Raw genomic sequence first — 21,720 nt, forward strand, 5'->3', positions numbered from 1 at the left:
GTAAGATTGCTCAGAAAACAACTGCTCCAGTAAATTAATCCTGACTAGATTCAAATTAAAGCCCCACCACTGAGAAAGAGAATTTATTCAGAAGGAATCTGCAGTTTGTTAAATGCATAGATCCACAGAGTTAGAATTGGAAGTCTCCTAATCCAATCAGCTGCTCAGGGAAGGAGACTTTAGTGCAGGAGACAAATGACTGTCCAGTCTTTTCTTGAATGTCTCCAGTTATGGAGCATCCATAATTTCTGGAGGCAGGTTCTTCCATTGCTTAATAGCTCTTACAGACAAGGAATTCATCCTTAGTTAAAGTTTGGATCTCCCACTCTAAACCTTCCATCTGTTCATTTTTGTCTTCCCCTCAGGTGTTAGAGGGAATACATTTCCTCTTCCCTGTGATATCCCTTCACAAAAACACTCCTAACAAAAACCTACAAAAAAAAAAAAAAAAAGAATAACGCCCCAGGGAGGACAAGGATTCTCAGCAGACCTTCAGTACTGAATATCTGGCATGAGGGAAGAGAAGAAAATGAAAATATCCAAGACAAGTGGAACTTTCATGCCTCACTCACTTGGACAGAATGGATGGCCAGAATCCTGAAGCAGGGCACTTCAGAAAGGAGGGATCATATCTAGAATAATTTATTTTATAGCAGAGAAAGAAGTCAAGAAAAATAAATAGTTGTGAAGTATAACTTGCAAGATTTCATTATTACAAAATAAAAATATATCCAGTTACTTTTTTCGTTTATGTGTCAAGGGTTCTCTTGATTTCTTCTTTTCACGTAGAATAAAAGATGCTTCTCATCATTCTAGTAATCAAGACTCTATGTTCCCAGTAACACCATTATAAATAGCTTAATTATGAACCTTTTTTCTTTAAAAAAGTACATATTCCTATCTTTTTGCATCAGATATCAAAGTTCAATTTGAATCACAAGAAATATCTGAGGAGTTCAGATTTGCTTTATATAGTTCTACATCAGTAGGAGGCACATTAGAATGTTGTGTTAAAATTAAAATACCGCTACTGAATAGTAACAAAATATGAGGTATTATTGAAAATAGAACTTGAGAAATTACTTAAGTTTAAATAACCTTACTTATATGAATAGTGATGCTCAAATGAAGGCTTTAATTTGATTCCATTTCTAAATGCAATATTTGTATCCATTTCTGGAAGAAAAACTTGTCTCTTTAATGACAAGGTCAGACAATGGAGCTTATAGAGGAGGCCTATATTCATATGGAGCTAAAGACATCTTCAAAACTGGTTGCTAGGTTGCCAAGCTGTTTTTTTTCCTGAAATGTTGCTATAATCTGTCTCTTGGTTTCTCAAAATGCCCTTTTTTCCCTTCTCACTTTGAAAGAAGCATCTTTCCCCACCCCCGAGGCTTGAGCATTTCTTCTGAATTTATCTAGGTAGGGTTTACTTAGAGCTAGAAGTGTGAAGGGTGCTACTGCTAGGATAGCTGTTTTCTGTTGCCATCTTTTTGAAGATCCTGGGTTGTCTAAGCTGAAAAATGGGGAAGAAAAGACGATATTCACAATTTCCCCCTTTGGGATTCCTGAAGTGCTGAATGTCAGGACAGCTTCAGACCACTGAAGAGAGAGAGGATGGTACAGTAACAGACAGGATATTCAAACAGTCACTTCATAATTAACTAAGTGCAACTTCACCCCTGAGAATTTCTCATCTTTGTAGTAAATTTCAACAGTAAAGTCTGTTTCATGAATGGAGATTAGAAAGAAAAAAAATGCAGATCTCCCCCCACCCTGCATGGCATGAATATTTATAGTGTAACTAAGCCGGGGCCTATAAATGCTTGCAAAGCTGATAGCCCCATCTACTTACTTATTTACCACCAGCTGTGAGCAATTTCTCAGTGGTTTACAATCATATAATATCTACACATAAAAGCAGCTATACATACAGAAATAAGAACCACGGTGCTACATAATCTCATAACCGTTAGATCTGAAATGCCCTGCAGATGGGTTCAGTTTTCAGAGGCCTTCTAAATGATGCAAAGTAGGTGAAATCAATGTTTGCTGGGAAGAGGCTTTTTCATAAGGTGAGTCCAGAACAATAAAACACTGCTTTCAGACATTGCCCAGGTTATGGGGTACCCTATGCTTTCCTACCTGGGATATTTGTATTGGATAGGTGGGTTCTGTCTGGAAAAGGTGGTTTTAGGACCCAAAATAGCTCTTTAAATTATATTCAGAGGCCTACTGGAAACCAATGCAGAGCATACCATTATGTGACTCTAATGACTCTCACCTACCCACATGCTATCCACTGTATTCAGCCCCAACTGCAATTTTTGGATGATTTTCAAAGATAGCCCCATGAAAAGCAAATGATTATGATAACATGTATGATCCTGCTCCAGGTAGGGCAGTAACTAGTTCTTCTTTCAGATAGGGTTATGGCTGTTATATAATCTAGTTTGCCAAATGCTCCCCTAGCCACAGCCTTGCTGTAGTTGTGACTCCAAAACAAACCCCCAAGTTGCAGACCTGCTCTTTTGTAGGTATGCCACCTCATTCATGGTTAAGATTTACCAATGGAATGAGGGGAGTACGAGTTGCCAATGTTTACAAAGTTTGTGAATTTCTTTTAAAATGTAAAATGTGGAAATGTTTGTTTTGAATTTTTAGTTACACTTGACTAATAAGCTGTGATCAATAGCTGGGTCAGCCAGATTTCTGGCTGAGGTCATGGCGAGATTGGACATGAGGAGTGGGTCTCTGTGCTCCCACACTAAGTTCTCCCCATTGGAGGGCTCCGAAAGGAGCTAAAGTCACCCTGTAGGGGTGGTGAAGTAAAGAGGGATACCCTGTAGGTCGTGGAGAGCTGGAACTGTTCCGCTTGACTCAGGGCTTCTTCCCTCTCATTCACGATGAGGAGAAGAGGCAGCCAACAACCGAGGCAACAAAGAATGTGTAGGAGCAGTATAGATAATAAAATGGATAACAAAAACAAGGATAATAAAAACAAGGATAAATAGGTTGAAAAACAGCTTCTATCCCAGGGCAGTAACTTTACTGAATTCTACTGTATAGTGCAATATTAATGCAATATTGGGTTTTCAATTCAATGTATAGAATGTGAAGGATGTGTGTTTGTGTTTACTTTCATAGTCATAATGTACACTGAAGATAGTATTTAATTTGGTTGCATGAGGTACAATGACAATAAACTAAACTAAACTAAACTAAACTAGATGAACAGTGACTGGAGCTGGGTGAGATTATTCCTTTTTTTATTTAAAACCTAACTCTAAAAGGAAAGGAAAAAAAAGAAAATCCAGGAAAAGAGACTCGTAGAATTATTTGTTAAAGTGACGAATAACTATACAGAGAAAAATCCTAGACTCGAAAGAAAGGAACCAAGGGGAGAAAAGTTAAACCTTTTTAAAACATTGAAAATTGGACTTTCAAACTGGATAGGCGTTGTTTTGGAAAGGCATAAAATGCTGGAACTATCTACTTGAATAACTGACTTTGCTTCAATAAATTGAATTAAAATTCGATTAAATAACTTGTTATATTTGAAACAATGCTGAAACTGAAGCTGAGGGCACCACCTACTGATGAATGGAAAATATACCGTACCCCTACGAACCTGGGAAAATTTCTGATAAGAGAAATAAACAATATTCATCTGGAGAACTACAGTGATACCTTCTGTTCTATAATTATCTACTTTATGATTATTGGAGACTCAAGTGTGAGAATAAGGAAGACTCTTAAGTAAAGTAAAGTGACTTTTGACTTTGGCAAAGCTTCCTGGACTACCTAAATGGAACTGATTGAATAATCCTGGGATATGAAGAATTATTATTATTGTACTCTTGGAGGAGCAATATTAGGCTTGAATATATTGGCTTTGGACTATTGAGTAAGAGTGGGACTTACTAAAATAAGACAAAATACTCCACCAGGGGGAAAAGTGAAATTTCAAAAGAAATGGTGTTGATGTTCCAAAGCATTAAGGATACTATGACAAAGAATCACAGGGAGATCACAGGAAGATCAAGAACCTGGAAGGCATAAATGGGAAAATAGAAAATACCCTACAACTGATAATGAATCAAAATCAAAAAGTCTAGGAAAGACAGGAGATAACAGAAAGAATGGAGGAAAAGATAGAACAGACAAATCAGCAAATAAAGCAAGAAGATGATAAGGAAAAGACAATGAAGGTAATAATGACTGATGAAATAAACCAAGGGGAAAGTAGTTAAAGAGAATTAAAAATGGAATCAGATAAGCAGGTAGATACTTTCAAAAGGGAGATAGGGGCTTGGATAGACACTCTATAGGCCTGGCAGCATAGGAGGATAGAGATGGAAGAAATAGTTAGACTAAATGGTGAAGACACAGATGTTGATAGAGACAAAGATCCAAGAGAGGAGTAGGGGAGGCAAGCTAAAAAATGAATAAGAATTGAAGTATCAAAACGGAAAAAAAAACCGATGGATAGAAAGGAAATAGAGTTGCCAATGCTTACAAAGTTTGTGAATTTCCTTTAAAATGTAAAAAGTAGAAATGTTTGTTTTGTATTTTTAGTTACATCTGACCAATAAGTGCTATCAGTTCTAGCTGTGATCAATAGCTGGGTCAGCCTGTGGAAACTGTCTATATTGAGCAGTTAGACTGGAACCACACTTTATTAATAAATGTTATAGAAACAAATCACGAAGCCCTGATTGCGAAGTTCCTTCCCTTCCTCTGCAACCTGTAAGCTAAATTAAGGCAGAGCCAATTTGAGGATTTTTGTTGTTGTTATTGTTCCTTATTTTCTGGGCTTAAAGTCTGTAGAGATTTCCCAAGGTTTCCCAAGGTTATCTCTGTGCTTTCTATACACACTGCCTACATAGAATAAAGTGAATAAAATATGAATCTGATATATGTAAATCCCAGGTTGTATTCCTGGTATATTCAGGTAAGATTAAGGAGGACTTCTACCTGAAACTTTATGAATCCATTGCTAGTCCATATGGAAATCAGCTCTATAGACCAATGTAAAATGTATTGTACTTTTTATGGCTGTAACTTGTAAAATAAGGGCTCTGGTTTTATAATTTGAGGAACAATCCCTCAGAAATTAAGTAATAGTACGTGAATATTATGTGAATACGAAGCAGGAGCCAAGTAAATGTCTCTACTCAATGTAGATTATGTATACTATTAAGTCTCAACATAAGAAGAAAAGCTTTAGGTATAAATTCAGCTCATAGGAAACACTAATATAAGCCACTTCTTGCTCTATGTCTTTATGTTAGAGAAAGAAAGCTCTATAATGCAGTAACATGATATTGTATTTCTTTCCTTTTAATCAGAGTTATGATTTATTATTAAATCACAGATCAACTAACTGATCTATATATTCTCCAATACTTGGACATATTTATGCAAATATATCTCTTTTCTGTTCTGTTTTCCAAGAATCACTTTTACATATAATTTCTTTCAGGTAACAAACATTGGCCAGAATATACACAAGGCTATTCAATATGAGGAAATAGTCTATAATAATATTTAACTACTCTGTTAAATAGTGCAATGTTTTTTTCTAGCTTACAGTACCAAAATCTTTCAGAAAAAATAGGTTATTAATTTAAGATCACAGTTCTGCTTTCATAAGCATGCTCTGCAGAATGTAAATTGGTTGTGCTTTAATGCTTTTACAGTTAGTATAGCAGGTGAAGAATTAAATATTAAATATGGTGCCTGCTTTTTTATGGTATATAGAAAGATATGCAAGTATTTCTACTAAAACTCCAATTTTAAATTCTGAATATTATACTTTCCTGACAGATTTGTTCCTGAAAAGAAAAATTAATTGTACTAGATCAAAAATAGAATAATGAATCTAGAGAAAACAGGGTGATTTTACAGAAGCTCATTTGATATATATGTCAGGTTCCTTGATTTTTAGAAATTTCATGTATCATTAATTAATCTGTTCACTTCTAAGGCACAATTTACACAATTATTGTGCATTCTCCAATTTATACAATTATTGTGCATTATTCTTCTTGCAATAAAAAAAACCTTACTGATTTTTTAAATCTCTGATTTATTTATGAATTTATACATTCATATATTAATGCTTTTCTATTGAGCATATCAATATTCATATTTTAATACTTTTCTATTCAGCATCTGTATAAATAAAATGAATAAATGAAGTTCTGGATAAAGAAGAAAACACTAAAACAACATATGTACAACTAAGCATTATAGTTTAATTCTAAACTTGTGGAATTATTCCAATGAGTACACACTAAGTCTTGTTGCTCCATCATATAGTACAACTGCAAAACTATCCATAATTCTGCAGTTTTTAATAAAAAGATAGTCGCTCGTTCAATCACATAGCTAGCATTTATCCATAAAAGTGTCTCAAAAATATATATTTAGAAATTCTGGTGCTTGCATCCAAAACTTTAGCTTGCATATGTTCTGTAGAACACCACATGACTTTCTGCCCTCGAGATTCTAGAGATTGTTCTTTAAAAATGATATGTGGTTCCAACTAAACCTTAAATGATATGTGCTACAAACTAAACATATTTAAAAAGAGTATTGTAATTTTTGTATTCTCTTGGTTGAGATACCTCATATGTTGTGTCGGCAGCCTGTGTAGATGGCAGTGGAATTGGACAGTGGGGAAGAACGGGGACCGGTTTGGGAGTCTGCGGAGGACACGGACGAGGGTATGCGTCTGATGGAGAGATGGGGCTAGGACCATCTGGGAGTTGTGTGCTGACTCTGGAGCTTCCAGAGTCTGGCAGGAGCAAGGCAGAGGAACAAGGGGAGCCTGTTCCCAATGTGCATGTGCACAGAGCTGCTAGAAGGCAAGAGCAGCTAAGACAAAAGGGGCAACTCGGGAGCAAGGCTTGGAGGTGATTGCCCCTCCCCTAAGGTATAAAGGAAGTGCAAAGGTAGAGAAACCTTTGCAGGAAGCAAAGTTGTTCACTCTGTTCGGTTTAAATATTGAAGCTCTGTGTGGACTTTGTATTTCATTTGGCTTTTTCAGTTAATTTGGCACTTTAGTTGTTGGCAGCAATTCAAAGAAGATAAGGTGAGTGCTTATCTCGAGGGATTGTTTCGGACTCATTTTGGGCTGGGAATGAGCATAATTCCCAGCGTTGAAATAAAACAAGAGCTGTTTGGACTAAGCATGTGTTTAATTACAGTCTCAGGAAGTCTTGGTCAGAACATCATATAAGAAGACAATGAAAGAAGAGATAATGGAATACTTACTGCAAAAAAGATTTGTAGAGAACTGTGAGCCACTTCTATATATTGATATTCAAGAACACACCCTGACACAGTGATGTAGCGATGGTCTTCTGGGGCCCAATCTGGGGCTGGAGTCACAGATGTCACTGTGCAGCCTGGGCCATTTTCCATCCACCAAGACCGGTGCATTGAAATATTGAAGGTCAGAATAAGATCTGTTTCCTGTCAAAGGGAAAAATCAGTAAACCATCAGTTGAAGTTTAGTTTGAAAGATGGCTTTACTGTAAAAAAACACACACACCTTAAAATATCTCCACTCAGTTTTAAAATTAAAATTTGCAACTAGACTTGTAATTTGTGACACAACATTTCAATTTTTATGGTATCATTCAGCTTCCATAAAAAAAGAGAGAGTTGATTCTGTCTCCTGTATATCCAGTGACAAAAAAGACTGGCAACAGAAGGCCACAATCCGCTTAAAGAAGCAACCTGTGAAAAGGAATCCAAGTGTTCAGTCAAGCAAGAAAATTAAACCTTTTGTGTGAAATGGCTGCTCAAAATCCAATCATCCCCACAGATTGTTTTTACAGTTCCATTAATTTTTATTATCAATATTGAGCTACCTAATGAAGATTTTGAAACAAAAGGAAGAGAATGTCAGAAAAATAGCAAGGGGGAAGTCACTGAAAACAAAGGTAACCGTTGATGGTCATCTCAGGTTTGTCAAACTTTGGGAGGAATGTTCAATGGGCAGATGAGTCAAAAGTGAAATAGTGGGACTTCGTAAACATTATGTCTGAGGGAAGAGAACCATTATATTTCACAATAAGAACTTCATATTAACCGTTGAATATGAAGGTGGTAACGTCATGGTTTGGGGATACAGATAGCCTTCAACTTACAAACACAATTGAGCATTTCTGTTGCTGATGAGACACTTGTTAAGTGAATTTGCCCATTTTATGACCTTTCTTGCCACAGTTGATAAGTGATTCACTGTAGCTGTTAAGTTAATAACACGGTTGTTAAATGAATCTGGCTTCCGCACTGACTTTGCTTCTCAGAAGGTTGCAAAAGATGAATTTGTGGCCCAGGGACAGTGCAATCATCATAAATATGAGTCCATTGCCATGGTTCTGAATTTTGATCACGTGACTGTGGGGATGATGCTATGGTTGTATATGAAAAATGGTCATCAGTCAATTTTTTTCAGTGCCGTTGTAACTTTGAATGGTCACTAAATGAACTGCTGTGAGTTGAGAACTACCTGGCCTCAGTATTGGGTTACTTACCATCACTGAAATAAGCAGAATTTTTTGCTTTAAATCAGGCCATCCATCCCTTAGCACAAAACATGGTATGTATTTTATGTTTTAGACTGGCCAAATAAATGTTAAGACTGAAATTGCATAGACATGTTGTGGCACTATGTGATTTCACTAGGAAACCCTCCGATATTCCTAAAGTCAGCATGAAGGAATGAGCCAAAATGTCTACACAGGAACATAGGAGGTTGCAATGGAGGAAGCATTTGGTTGCAGTTATTGCTACTGATATTACCAAAAAGAATAGTTCCTTTTTTACATTTGTGCCTCATACTCACTGGATTGTTTTGCTTATGAAATAAATGAAACAATCACTAAACTTTGGTGTTATTTGTTCATTCAACTTTTTATTTATTATCACTCACTTGAAGTTCCGATAAGATACAGTACAGAGTAGTTCTGATTCAAAATTCAGAAGTTCTAAAAAAAGGCAAATATATTTTCAAAAAACTGTAAATTGGAATAGCCAGCTAATTGCTATATATTTGATTGTTCTCATATATTCAAAGCCAATAAATAACGAATAAGGCAATCTATACATTGTATTCTTTATTAAGCTTTATTATGGTTTAATGTGGTGATAAACTACTGTATAAATACTACAATTATATATGATGTTTTCCTAAAGCTCTTGACTAAATACCTTATCAAAATTTCTTAAGAAATGATAACTGTCATCCAGTAAGGTCATCTTAATGGCTTATAAGTGACTAAAGAATAAGAATATTAATAAAAGGAACCATACAATAATACTATCACAGTGGAGAAATGCAAAGTAGAATACAAGTAGTCTTGGTTTAGTAACCGCTGTTGGGACTGGCATCTTATTAATTAAGCAATGCTATCACTAAGAGATAGTGCAACTGTGCTTATGATCTTATGCCAGCTTTCCTTCAATTTACAAACTTGCAGATGCTGAAAATATTAGGATTGTCATAAAGTTAATTTTTCATCACTGTTGGAACTGTGAATGGTTTTTAAGGAAGGAGCTGCTAAACAAGGACTACCTGTACTTCAAATATTTTCATTGCCATTAAAGGTGTGTCTATTTATGCATGAATAATTTACTGTAGATTTAGAGGTAAATTTTAATGTGATCATTTCTGCAGGTGACACCAGATTATTCAGGATTATCCCATCAAATAGGCAATGAATGGCCAAAGTAGTCCACTATAAATTTAAATGTAAAACATTGAACTTTTGGAGCTAAGTATTACAGCTCAATATATTCTCTAGGAAGATCAGAATTGATTGACCAGAAAAAAGACCTTGAGGTCATATCTTAAGGTGATGAAAATTCCAATTTATTCCACGCTAGGCATTATACTGGTGTGGTGACTATACTTTGGTTACAGTGTAGTGTTCTGATTATTGCATTTCAAAAATAGATAATGTAGGGCTAGAAAAGATAAAGAAAAGTGTAGGAAAGAATAAAAGCAACTCCCAAAGGAGCAAAGGTAACAAAATGTTAAGCCTTTAAATTTAATTTAGTTTAGGCTGGAGTAGGCACAATATTTGTCATACATTGTTTCGTAAAGTGGTAGAAATAAGTTTTTCTTTGTTTTTCATTCTAGTACAACCCAGTTTCATCCAGTAAAATTAAACAGAGGAAGATACAGAATGCCAAGAGAAGAGTACTTCCTCATGAAGCAAATAGTTAAACCAGAGGTACATAGAGAGATAAGAGATAGAAAGAGAGACAGTATGTGTAAATAGGTAAATAACCTTTTAGAGATCACAACTACAGAGAAAACTATGCTTTTCAACAAAAGTTACAAAAATAAAACTATGAAGACTACTTCATTTTACCTCTCATTATTTTTGGTTTCAATCAGTCAAACTCTTTAATTTTACATGCCACAATTAATTTAATAATGTGAAATTAATGCTGTTCCATTTTAATTGAAATTAAAGCATTTGAAAAAATGACGACTAAATATGATTGGGATTCAGGTTGATATATGTTCCCTTTGAAGACACCTGAGGCAGAAAGAGAAACCACTTCCCTTGTTAGCTTCCTTAAAATCCACAAAATAAAAATCTTTTACCTGGGAGAGGGGAAGCAAAAATCAAATCTACTGTAACAAACAAACAAGGCAGAAATCTAACTGCTAGTTACGGTGATAAGTATAGAAAAAAAGGAAAGAAATATAGGTTGGATAAACTATGATATTGCTTCAGAACTTTCATGAAGTCAATCCAATTCTGATATGACTGTAAGATTTAATGCAGTTCAGCAGTGTTATAGTGGAGTTATATGCATATCTACTAAGATATTAGTCCTAAACCTAACCAAGGTGTGGGATCCACTCTTAATAGTCTGATAAGAGACATGATTCAACAGCTAAGCAAAGAAAATCTGTCACAAACAGTGCTACACTTAAATTATTTAAATTATCTACCTCTATTATCTAAACAAAATCTAAATGCACCAAGCATGCTCATTGGCTGCTTGGCTCCATGCACATCACATCTGTGTCAGTTTATATGTGAAATATTTTAACAACCAAGATGGCCAATTACTCTGTGGTGTACTCCCTTTTTATAAATAATTGATTGAGAGTGAATAATTAATTAATAGAGGCTATGGGGGTATTAACAATCAAATGTGTGCCTCAGAAATCTGTAGTGCACGAGTTCTTTAGGTCTGACTTAGAGCTCAGCCTTGCTGAGACTTAAAGCTGCAAATGGGAAGTTCTTAAGAATGAGGGCAAATATATATGTCCCAGGATAATGTTGCAAGATCGACTCAGGATTGGTCATCGGAACCAGAGGTTTACTTTTATAAGCTTTCAGACTGGTGCTGGACCCTATATTCCGTTCTTAAGAAGTCTTCATAAAAAAGAAGATGTCCTTTCATTGAGTGTAGAATTTTGACTCTAGAGGGGGAAAAAAACCCTAACAGAGAATGGTGCCTCACCTAAAGAATGGTGAGAATTTAGCACTTGCCCTTCATTGCATTAGGATAAAATAGGAAGTTCTTTGTATCCTTCATATGAAACAACTTCCTGCCATGAAGTGTTTTTGGTAGTAAAATAAATGAGAGCTTAAGCAATATCACTTGTATTCATGTCATAGTGGATGATGTGTTGAGAGCTGTCCCCACAAAGGAACAGCAGCATGATAGGATTCTGCGGGAAGTGATTGAAACAGCCCAATGGGAGAATGTTAAATTAACCCAGATAAGATCCCATTTAAGATGAATGAAGTTGGGCATCTGGGACATATACTTTCATCAAAAAGCATTAAGCCAAACGATAGTAAAGTTCAAGCTATAGTTAATTATTGCATTACAAGATAAAGAAAGGTTAACAGAGAATTTGGGGGAGGGTCAGATTGAACTGATAGCAACCTCTGCTTGATAAAGGCCATGTTGCAATGGCCTTGGGGATATGAAAATACATTGACATTTCTGAAAACAATACTGGACAATAAAGATCTTGTTTTCTGAACACTTTTGGGTGTATTTTATAGATTTTTGGCTGTGAATCACAAAAATAACCTGTAATTTAACCTATCATGTATCATTTTATAGAAATCTTCTGTTTTTGCAATTTCTTTTTATCTAATGTATGTTTTAAGTTTAGTTATTTAACAAAGTTTACTCATTTTAATTTCACTAATTACTACTACCCACTAGAATACCCCTCTTTATTGAGTCATCAGTGTTAAGTTTCAAGGCTGTCTTGTCACACAATGGCAATATATATTCTTCAATACCTGTTGGCCGTGCTGAACACATGAAAGAAATATACAAAAACATGGAATTGCTATTGAAGCACTTCAAGTAAAACTGGAATATCTGTGGAAATCTAAAAATAATGATTTTGCTGTTTGAATATGTCAAGTAGATGTATTGATATTACATATGCAAATGGGACAGCCATGCAAGAATGCCATTTTACATTAAAACAAAATGGCCAGTCAGAAAGAATTTGGTTCCAGGATAGAAAAACCACTTGTTGACCCGACAAAAATATGTTTGCCTCTGTTTCACATAAAACTTGGACTGATGACAAATTATGTGAAAGTGATGAACAAGAAAGTGAAGGTTTTTGTTATTTGAGACAGATATTTCCAATAACTGATGCCAAGATTAAAGAAGGCATTTTTGTTGGTCCATGGAGCATATCTGTCCTCAGTGACAAGCAGTTTGAAGATTTGTTAGTGGGGCCAGAAAAAATTAATTGGAAAGCATTCAAAGATGTCATTGAGAATTTTCTTGGTGATTACAGGGTACCAAGCTACATTCAGCTAATTAACAAACTTCTTACAGAGTACAAGAAATGAAACATGTTAACCAATATACATTTTTTCTTGGTTTTGATAACACTTTTAGAATATTTTATTAAGATAGACTTGGTATGATTTTATGATCTGTTATAAAATAAAGTAACTAAATTACAGTTATCTCGCTTAAGTATGAATTAGTAAAATTATAGTCAAATGATTGTTTAATAATGATATTAGGATATATAATTGTTGATTGATAATATGAGTTATTATGTAACATAATTATTATGATGACTATGAAATGGATGCACAAAAAGGAGTGGTAAACCAACCGATACACTGTCTGTAAATATATGAAGAATGATGATGTTTTTTATGTTAAAAGAAATGAAACATGTTACATGTTCAATTTCTGTCTTCATGTTTGGACTTCTTTCCCAACAATCTAGATGCAATCAGTGACAAACATGGTGAAAGTTTTCACTAGGTCATTGCCACAATGGAAAAATAATATCATGAGAATCCATCAGTGCTGGTTAACTACTGTTGGACAGTTCAATGAAATATATCAGACACTGAGTAAAAACAAAAATCAGCAGTAGGCACTTAGTCCTGTTGAACTCATGCAGAGCATGGGAAATACCATATGATTAAATACATTATAGTCATTAAAAGTTAATTTAATATTTTTCAAGATTTTTTATGTAATACAGTCATTTGAAATTATGTTTGTCTTCAGTTTAAAGGGATCTAATAATCACTAAACGTTTTTCAGAAAACAAAACTTTTGGGAAAAAAATGGTTGTCTAGTGTATTGTGTACAGGACCTGTTTTGAAGTTTTATGACACAAATAAGACAATTATTGTTCAAGTAGATGCATCTTAGAAGCTCAGAATGAGATCTCAAATGAGTTGGGGCTTGCCTTTTACAAGAGGATGTTCATATAATTAAAATTTTTGACTGACACAATAGAACTGGGATGGCAAACCTATGGCATGAGTGCCACAGGTGGTATGCAGAGCCATTTGTGCTGGAACGTGATCCTCTCCCAAACTTACCTCACTGCACATATTCATGCCTCCCAGCTGATTTTAGCCTATTTGAGATCTTTTTTGGCCTCCCAGAGGCTCGAGGGAAGCCTCTGCAATCTTTGGAGGCCGAAAAACAGATCTGTTTCGTCACTTCCGGTATTTCCAGAAATACCGGAAGTGATGAAACAGGCCCATTTTTTGGCCTCCAAAGGCTGCAGAGGCTTCCCTCGAGCCTCTGGGAGGCCAAAAATCAGCTGGGGGGACACTCGGATGCCTAATGCAGGTAAGGGAACAGGGAGATCATGTGCGCATGCGCAGGGGGGTAGGGCCCCCATGCACATTGCCTTCTGGGTGCTGGCATGCAAGAGCGCATGTACACAATTTTCGGCACAGGAGCCCCAAAAGGTTAGCCACTACTGAAATAGAATAATGCTGCAGTAGGAAAAAGTTATTATTGTGTTTGCTTCTATGATATTTCATCAGTATATTTAAATCTTAAAATTTTAATGTTAACAAAATTGCAAATGGATCAGAAGGCACAAGGCAACTTCTGTAAATTTCATTGGCAAATACAAGGATAATTGCAATGTTTTCAGTTAGAAAAATGCATTCTGCACATAGTCCTCCAGCATGTATCTAGTGAACAACTGCTGATTGTAGGTTTATTTTCTATAGAAGCATTGCCAAATATCGAATTATTGAATGACATAGTTATGGATGACAAAATAGCTTACTCTGTACATTTTATATCTAAGGCAGGAGGAGATTTGTGGATGCAGCTATCATAACGTCTGGAATTATAGTCTATCTGGTTTTGTTCACTCTGGGTGGCCATGATAGACAAAGCAACTAGAAGTTGTTCTGCAATTACATTGGTATATAAAGTAATGGTCTTCACAGGATGGTCTCTCGAAGACCAGGCAAGATTACTATACCTAGTCATATAAGAGTAGACATGCTTAGTCTCCTTCATAAATCATTATCAGAACAAATCACTCACAGAACAAAAGCATAGGTTTTTGTATTGGCCAAAATGATACAACTATGAGCATCAATTTAACTGAAAGGTGCAAGTTTTATCAAGAATAGAGCTTGATGTTAATGAAAATAATTTACAGCATTTAATTTATAAGCCATTTATTCAGAAAAGCAACTCAAGACTGCACAGTAAAACATTTAAAACATGCTAAAACAAAACAAAAGCAAAGAAACTAGAAATTGGAAGGAAGGAAGGAAGGAAGAAAGGAAAAAAGGAGGAAGAAAGACCTTGTCAAGGAAATGAAAAAGTATTAAAATATCACATATCTCCAGCAAATTTATTAAGGCATTCTAACCTAAGACTTGCTAAGAATGTCATTTTTTTTACACATTTCTTAAAAGATAGCAGAGAAAAATCAGAAGACTTTGGGGGACTCTAGGCAAAGCATAAAGGGAGGCAAGTAATGCCACATCCTTCATGATGTCATAATACAATATAATTCTTTTGTGTCATGATCGACTGACACAAATTGCCTAGTTACATCATGCAGCATGTATCATCATGGCTTTTACATGGCATCTTTGTTCTTCTTTCTTATAACTTTATTAATTTTCAAAAAAGATACAAAATTAAAAGATAACAGACAAAAATATTTAAAAAAGAAAAAGCTCAGGAAAGAGTGAAAATGTCAGCCTTTCCTTTCTCTCGCATCTTTTCAGCTGCCATAGTAACAGGGGGAGGGTGAAATAATTGGGCTTTGTTGGGGTGGGAAATGTGCTGGAGGTTTTAGAGAATGAGCTGTATAACTTGGGGAAAACTTTATTGTTTATGCTTACTTGCTTGCTTAATGCGCAACTGCAGTTCTTTATCAAACTAGGCCAAGGTCAACAGCCAGGTGTCTGCATCACTACCTGAAGATGCCCACATGACATTATACACATCTTTGATGAATGGACCGTTTGAACTATTATGGGTGGGAACGTTGCCATCACTTTGTATGTGTGTTTTTCGCACGTAAATCCTCAGATCTAGAATTCTTTTGATGCTACCACTTGATTTCCAGTAAAAGTTTCTTTTCTCTTTAACAATGGAGTCTAAGAGTGTCTTTCTTGGATTTTGAATGGAGCACCATCGGACATTATTATATTAGATCTCAGTTTACCAGCCCACCCGAAGAATTAATACTCTTTCTTCTGAGGGGGTCTGAAAAACAATGTCTAATTCAGCTAGCGACCAAGAAGATTTGGGAGCTACTGGAAAAACAACTTCCCTGCTTCGGTATGCTGCAGGGGAGGCCAAATGGCTAGCAGGGCTGCATCTTGACGAGAAACCAGTGATCCGACCCAAATGGTCCTTGAAAGTCGGATGGAAGGAACCAGAGGAAACCCCCCCTCCAGGGGTGACAACTACCCGATGGTGCCAAGGAGAGGAGGCTTGGCATGAGGAACAGAAGAGAAATCTCCTGCTAGTGCAAGCCTTAAATCTCCTAAATGAAGCTGTGGGAGGAAACAAACCTGATCAAAGGTATGAATTGCTAACTCATGGAGAGAAGGGGGAGGCAGCAGCAGCACTGGAAGCCCTGCCAGTCATCCCCATAAATCAACCTGGGCCAGTTCAACAGGTGGGAGCAATTGCTAAAAGGCATCGAATTCCAAAGGTGCCTCCATTGGAAGTAAAATATGGGTGGGATCCCAAGGAATTAGGTTTCTTCCTAGCCCAAGTTTGAAACTATATGGAAGAATATGGGGAGGATTTTTCATTAGAAACAGCTAAAGTGAGATGTGTCACCAGGGCTTTAGAAGGAACGGCTGCAAAATGGATGGTGACATTGCATAATGATAATGCCCCAAATTGATGAATTATGACCTATGCATGGCAGCATTGCGTGCCAGATTTGAAGACCCACTGACGGAATGTAAGGCTAGGATTAGAATGAAGACCATAAATCAGGGGCAGAGATCAGTGGCCAAATACACCCAGGAATTTAGAGAGCTGGCATGCCATATTTGAGGCTGGTCCCAGGGGGCCCTGATAGAAAGATGGGCTGAACGAAGATGTTTATCAAAGCTGCATTGCCAAAAAAGACCCGAGTAATCTGCAACGCTGGTACATATTAGCAGCAGAGGTGGAAATCAATCTGACCCGAAATAGATGTAGGGGTGGCCTTGGTTGGAGCAAGCCCTCCCCCATCAACCCTCAAGAAGCCCCAAAGCCTCAAAAGGGAGGATTGGCATGAAACCCAAGACCACCGCATGCTTCCACTGTGGGAAGGAAGGTCACCGGGCTACAGACTGCCGCACTAAGTTGGAGCCAAAAGAGGTGCCAGCGGGAGGAAGAAAACTAGAAACTCCAGCCAAGCCATGCAAGACTGCACTGAAAGTGGAGGAAGTTGTAAGGTTCGCCCTCTGAAAGGAGAGGAGCTGGGAACTCCAACCTCTTCTGGCGAGAGCGAATCTGAATCTGAAGATAAACCTCTGGTAAGTCCAAAGAAGGGCCCCATGACTATCCCAGTGAAATTAAGGGTACCCACTTCGGGAACCCAAGGGGAAATGTTGGCCTTGCTAGATTCTGGGTTCACAAGCTGTATAATCAGCTCAGAAGTCGTGGAGAAATTGGGATTAAGGCTAAGAACTTTAAAAACTCCCATAGCGTTTTGCCAACTAGATGGATCAGTAGCTGGGGGCGGCCCTGCACATTTTATAATGGAACCAGTGGACATGACAATGGGGAGACATTGAGAGACTTTGTGTTTTATTGTTGCCCCTGGGATGGAGTGCCCCTTACTACTAGGCTTGCCCTGGCTCCGGAAGTGGAACCCCCAAGAGGATTGGAGGAGAGGATCATTACGCATACATACTGAGCAACCCCCGGAAGGGAAGGGACAGTCTCAGAACTCCCAGAATTCCACAGAGTTGGCGTCCATGGGCAGTGAGAGCTTGGAGGGGGGGGGGGAGAAGATTCCCGAAGAATATTGGGATTTAAAGGAAGTTTTTAGTGAAAAGACATCAGACGAGTTTCCCCTCATCTTCCAACAGATTGCAGTATCAATATTCTACCAGAAGTGAAACTCCCTAAACCTAAACTGTACTCGACATCTGACAGAAAGTGTAAAAAAGAAAGGGAAAAACAAGAGAAATAAAAATAGAAAAGGAATGAATCACAACATTTCTGGTGTCGATATAAATAAAAAACATATCAAACTCTTACTCTAAGGTTAACATTTGTCTAGATTATTTCCCATATAATTCTGATCATCAAAACCCAAAATCAATTTTTCATTTCTTTCAGTTTCTCTCAAAAAGCCCAAAAATGTTTTCCAAGTACAAACAAAATTTGCTAAAGTCTTTTCTCTAATCAAGGGTGTCAATTTCACCATTACTATCAATTCTATCAGCATCAAGATCTATTCTTCCATTGTAGTTAATTCTAAATCCTTCTACCTTTGAACATATAAAGTCTCATTGCCATTATCATACATAAAAACCAAGTTACATAAGATGTTTCCATTTATTTTTCCCTTAAGCCCAAAAGAAAAGCCTCTGGTTCAACTTTATGTTCACTTTTAACATCTTCTGTATCAAAAAACATAACTTGATTCCAATATTTTCTAAATTTTATTACATGTCCACCAAAAATGAAAAATTGTTCGTTTAATTTGTTTACATTTACAGCTAGTGTCATGTACAAATAATACATTGTTTTATAAAAATCCTTTTAAAATTATAATTCAGTGCTAAATTTCAACCCTTGGTTTCATACGTTCTCCCTATGTTTCTACTAGAAGTGAGCTTCATCTATTTTAGAATTGAAAGTGGAACTTTCAGCTAGATGAATGACATAGTTTGCAAGAAGATTAACCTGTATCAGTCCAAAGTATCCTCAATCCAATGAGATTATGGAGTGAACAATTCAAATAATTCAATCAATACTTTACAAAGTACAAGAAACAAGTGAGGATGTTCATTTAGTTTTATTGGAACTTCAGAATGTACTCTTGACTAGCCTGAAGTTGTTGCACAGTTATTGCCAAACCTCATATTAGGGACCCTCCTTTCATCTATCAAACAATTCTTCTGCCTGAATTCCTTAGGGAATGCATTTTCAATTACAGCAGCAACAGGTTAAAGCACAAAGAATATTATGATTGGATTGGCAAGCTTACTAGCAGCCTGTAGAGCACAGGATTCAATGTGCATAGCAACAGCAGGGGGTTGGCAACTGGAAGGGATAATAACACCATATACAGATTGTACTATGTTGAGATACCAGCAGGAAATAGTTAGTGACGCAATAGGGGATATCATCAGGAGAATCAAATAACCTCAAAGTTAGGATAAAGATTGAAACTCAGGCAACAGAGTCAAACTGTATGATCTCTGCAGCTGTAGTGTCTTAGCAGTTGGCTCTACTTCAAAGAAGCTGAAAATTCACGATCCTCAAATCAATAATTGGGAACAAGTGGAACAGGCAGCATTAGGAGTAAAAATTTGTCTTGTGTGTCTATGTGCGTGCCTTTGAGTGAATATTGACTCCTGGCATTTGCATGGACAAGACCCAGCAATTTTCTTGGCAAGTATCTGCCAACGTCATCTTCTTAGATTTGACAGATAGACTGGCCTAAGGTCCTTCAACTGGCTTTGTGTGTAAAGGTGGGACTAGAACTGTCAGTCTCCCAGTTTCTAGCCTGGTGCTTTAACCACTACACCAAACTGGCTCTCATTAGGTACAACTACTTACAGCTAAATATAAGAGAAAGTTGGATGCTGACTTCATGTTTCGGTTCTTTATGCAGAACGAAGAGAATTTTATACTTTTTTTCTTAATATATTCAGAAATTTAGTCCCCAAATTTTAATCCTGGTCAAATAAATCAACGTTTCTTATTTACTTCCCCTTATTTAACAATCTAACAAGATTGATAAAAAAACAAGATCTAACGATCTTTAATTCCTCCAAATATCCCAGAACTTGATTTTTTACCCTGCCTTTCTCACTTAGTTTTTAAAAAACTTTTAACAGGCCTCCTTTGCAAATCCAATATAGGAAAATTATCCAAGTCACTTTCCTGATTTGTTATTGGAGTTGGGTGGCATAAAAATATGAAATATACATAAATGCATAAAGATGATAAATCCATAATCCTTTCCTTTCTTCTCCACTGTTTCTCTAAGGAAACCAGGGTAGTGTAATTAATGTACTTTTTTATGAAATATAAAGGTCTAAAGATACATTGTGTGCTTCATAGTGAGTGGGTGCGAAACTAAATCAAAAGGAATCACCTGATTCTTTTTTCTTTACCAGTGGCTAGAATGTAGACAAATTTCGGCCTGGCTTAGCCTCCATAGACTTTATTTTCTTTCTCCTGGCTTACGCTTTTCTTGTTGTATCAGGGCTTCTTAATGCTTACTATCAAGCTTCTCAGGATGCATTGTCCATGCACCAGTTTTTAATCAATTCAGTTGATAAAAGAAAAGCCTTTTCAGCCACTGGCTTTAACACCTCAAAGTCCTTCCAGATACCTTTCAGCACTAAAAGCAATGAACTTTAATAAGAATGACTTGCTGCAGAGACAGTTACAAAGAAAACTTCCTTTTTTCTGAAGTCTGAATAGGTGACTGAAATGTTTATTTACGGATCTGGTAGACAGCAGATATTTATCCTTCTAACTCTGATGCTCTGTCAGCTTCTTAAATTAAGTTTTCAGTAGCTGATTTTTTCCCCGGGAAATGCAAAAATGTGGTTGATCTGTCTCCTGGGGCTTCTTATACTAAATTTTTTGTTTGTGTTTAGTGCTAATGCAGAATTAGAGGGACTGCTGTGTTAGAGAGCTGGAAGATCAATGCTTTTATTACTTTGAATTGGAAAGCTGGTATATTCAATAGGGCTCCGGCTGGGGAAAATACTATAGAAAGCTTCCTTTCTCCCTTTCTTTCTGGGTTTCAGAATGTAAAACATTAGGAAATGTGAACTCAAAATAAAAGAATAATGCATCACTGGCAATTTAGTAGAATATGATAATATAGGGATTCTTAAAAGGAATTATAGCATTATTTTAATTATATTCTTCCAAGTAAAGTATGTATTGCTAACCAAGCAATACATAGGTACAGTATGATGTCAATAAGAATAAATGCTGAAGTCACTTTCTGACACAGGTGAAACTCGAAAAATTAGAATATCGTGCAAAAGTTCATTTATTTCAGTCATGCAACTTAAAAGGTGAAACTAATATATGAGATAGACTCATTACATGCAAAGCAAGATAGGTCAAGCCGTGATTTGTCATAATTGTGATGATTATGGCTTACAGCTCATGAAAACCCCAAATCCACAATCTCAGAAAATTAGAATATTACATGCAATCAATAAAACAAGGATTGTACATCGAACAATATCAGACCTCTGAAAAGTATAAGCATGCATATGTACTCAGTACTTGGTTTGGGCCCCTTTTGTAGCAATTACTGCCTCAATGTGGTGTGGCATGGAAGGTATCAGCCTGTGACACTGCTGAGGTGATATGGAAGACCAGGATGCTTCAATAGCGGCCTTCAGCTCTTCTGCATTGTTCGGTCTCATGTCTCTCATCTTTCTCTTGGCAATGCCCCATAGATTCTCTATGAGGTTCAGGTCAGGCGAGTTTGCTGGCCAATCAAGCACAGTAATTGCACGGTTATTGAACCAGGTTTTGGTGCTTTTGGCAGTGTGGGCAGGTGCCAAGTCCTGCTGGAAAATGAAGTCAGTATCCCCATAAAGCTCGTCTGTGGAAGGAAGCATGAAGTGCTCCAAAATCTTCTGGCAGACGGCTGTATTGACCCTGGACTTAATGAAGCAGTGGACCAACACCAGCAGATGACATGGCTCCCCAAATCAACACAGACTGTGGAAACTT

General features: G+C 36.7%; 1 protein-coding gene across 5 annotated transcripts in view; it reads right to left on the minus strand.

Moving 5' to 3' along the window:
- NKAIN2 (sodium/potassium transporting ATPase interacting 2) overlaps positions 1-21,720 on the minus strand; it is a 586,804-nt gene that overhangs the window by 130,297 nt on the left and 434,787 nt on the right. For all 5 annotated transcript variants that reach the window (XM_087972540.1, XM_087972523.1, XM_087972547.1 and 2 more), the window contains exon 4: positions 7,282-7,482. In XM_087972540.1, the coding sequence (XP_087828666.1) occupies positions 7,282-7,482 (201 nt within the window). The remainder of the gene's footprint in view (positions 1-7,281; positions 7,483-21,720) is intronic.

This window comes from Notechis scutatus, chromosome 1, assembly GCF_049901735.1.
Source record: "Notechis scutatus isolate UNSWTSFEM ecotype Mainland chromosome 1, rNotScu1.2, whole genome shotgun sequence".
NCBI lineage: Eukaryota > Metazoa > Chordata > Lepidosauria > Squamata > Elapidae > Notechis > Notechis scutatus.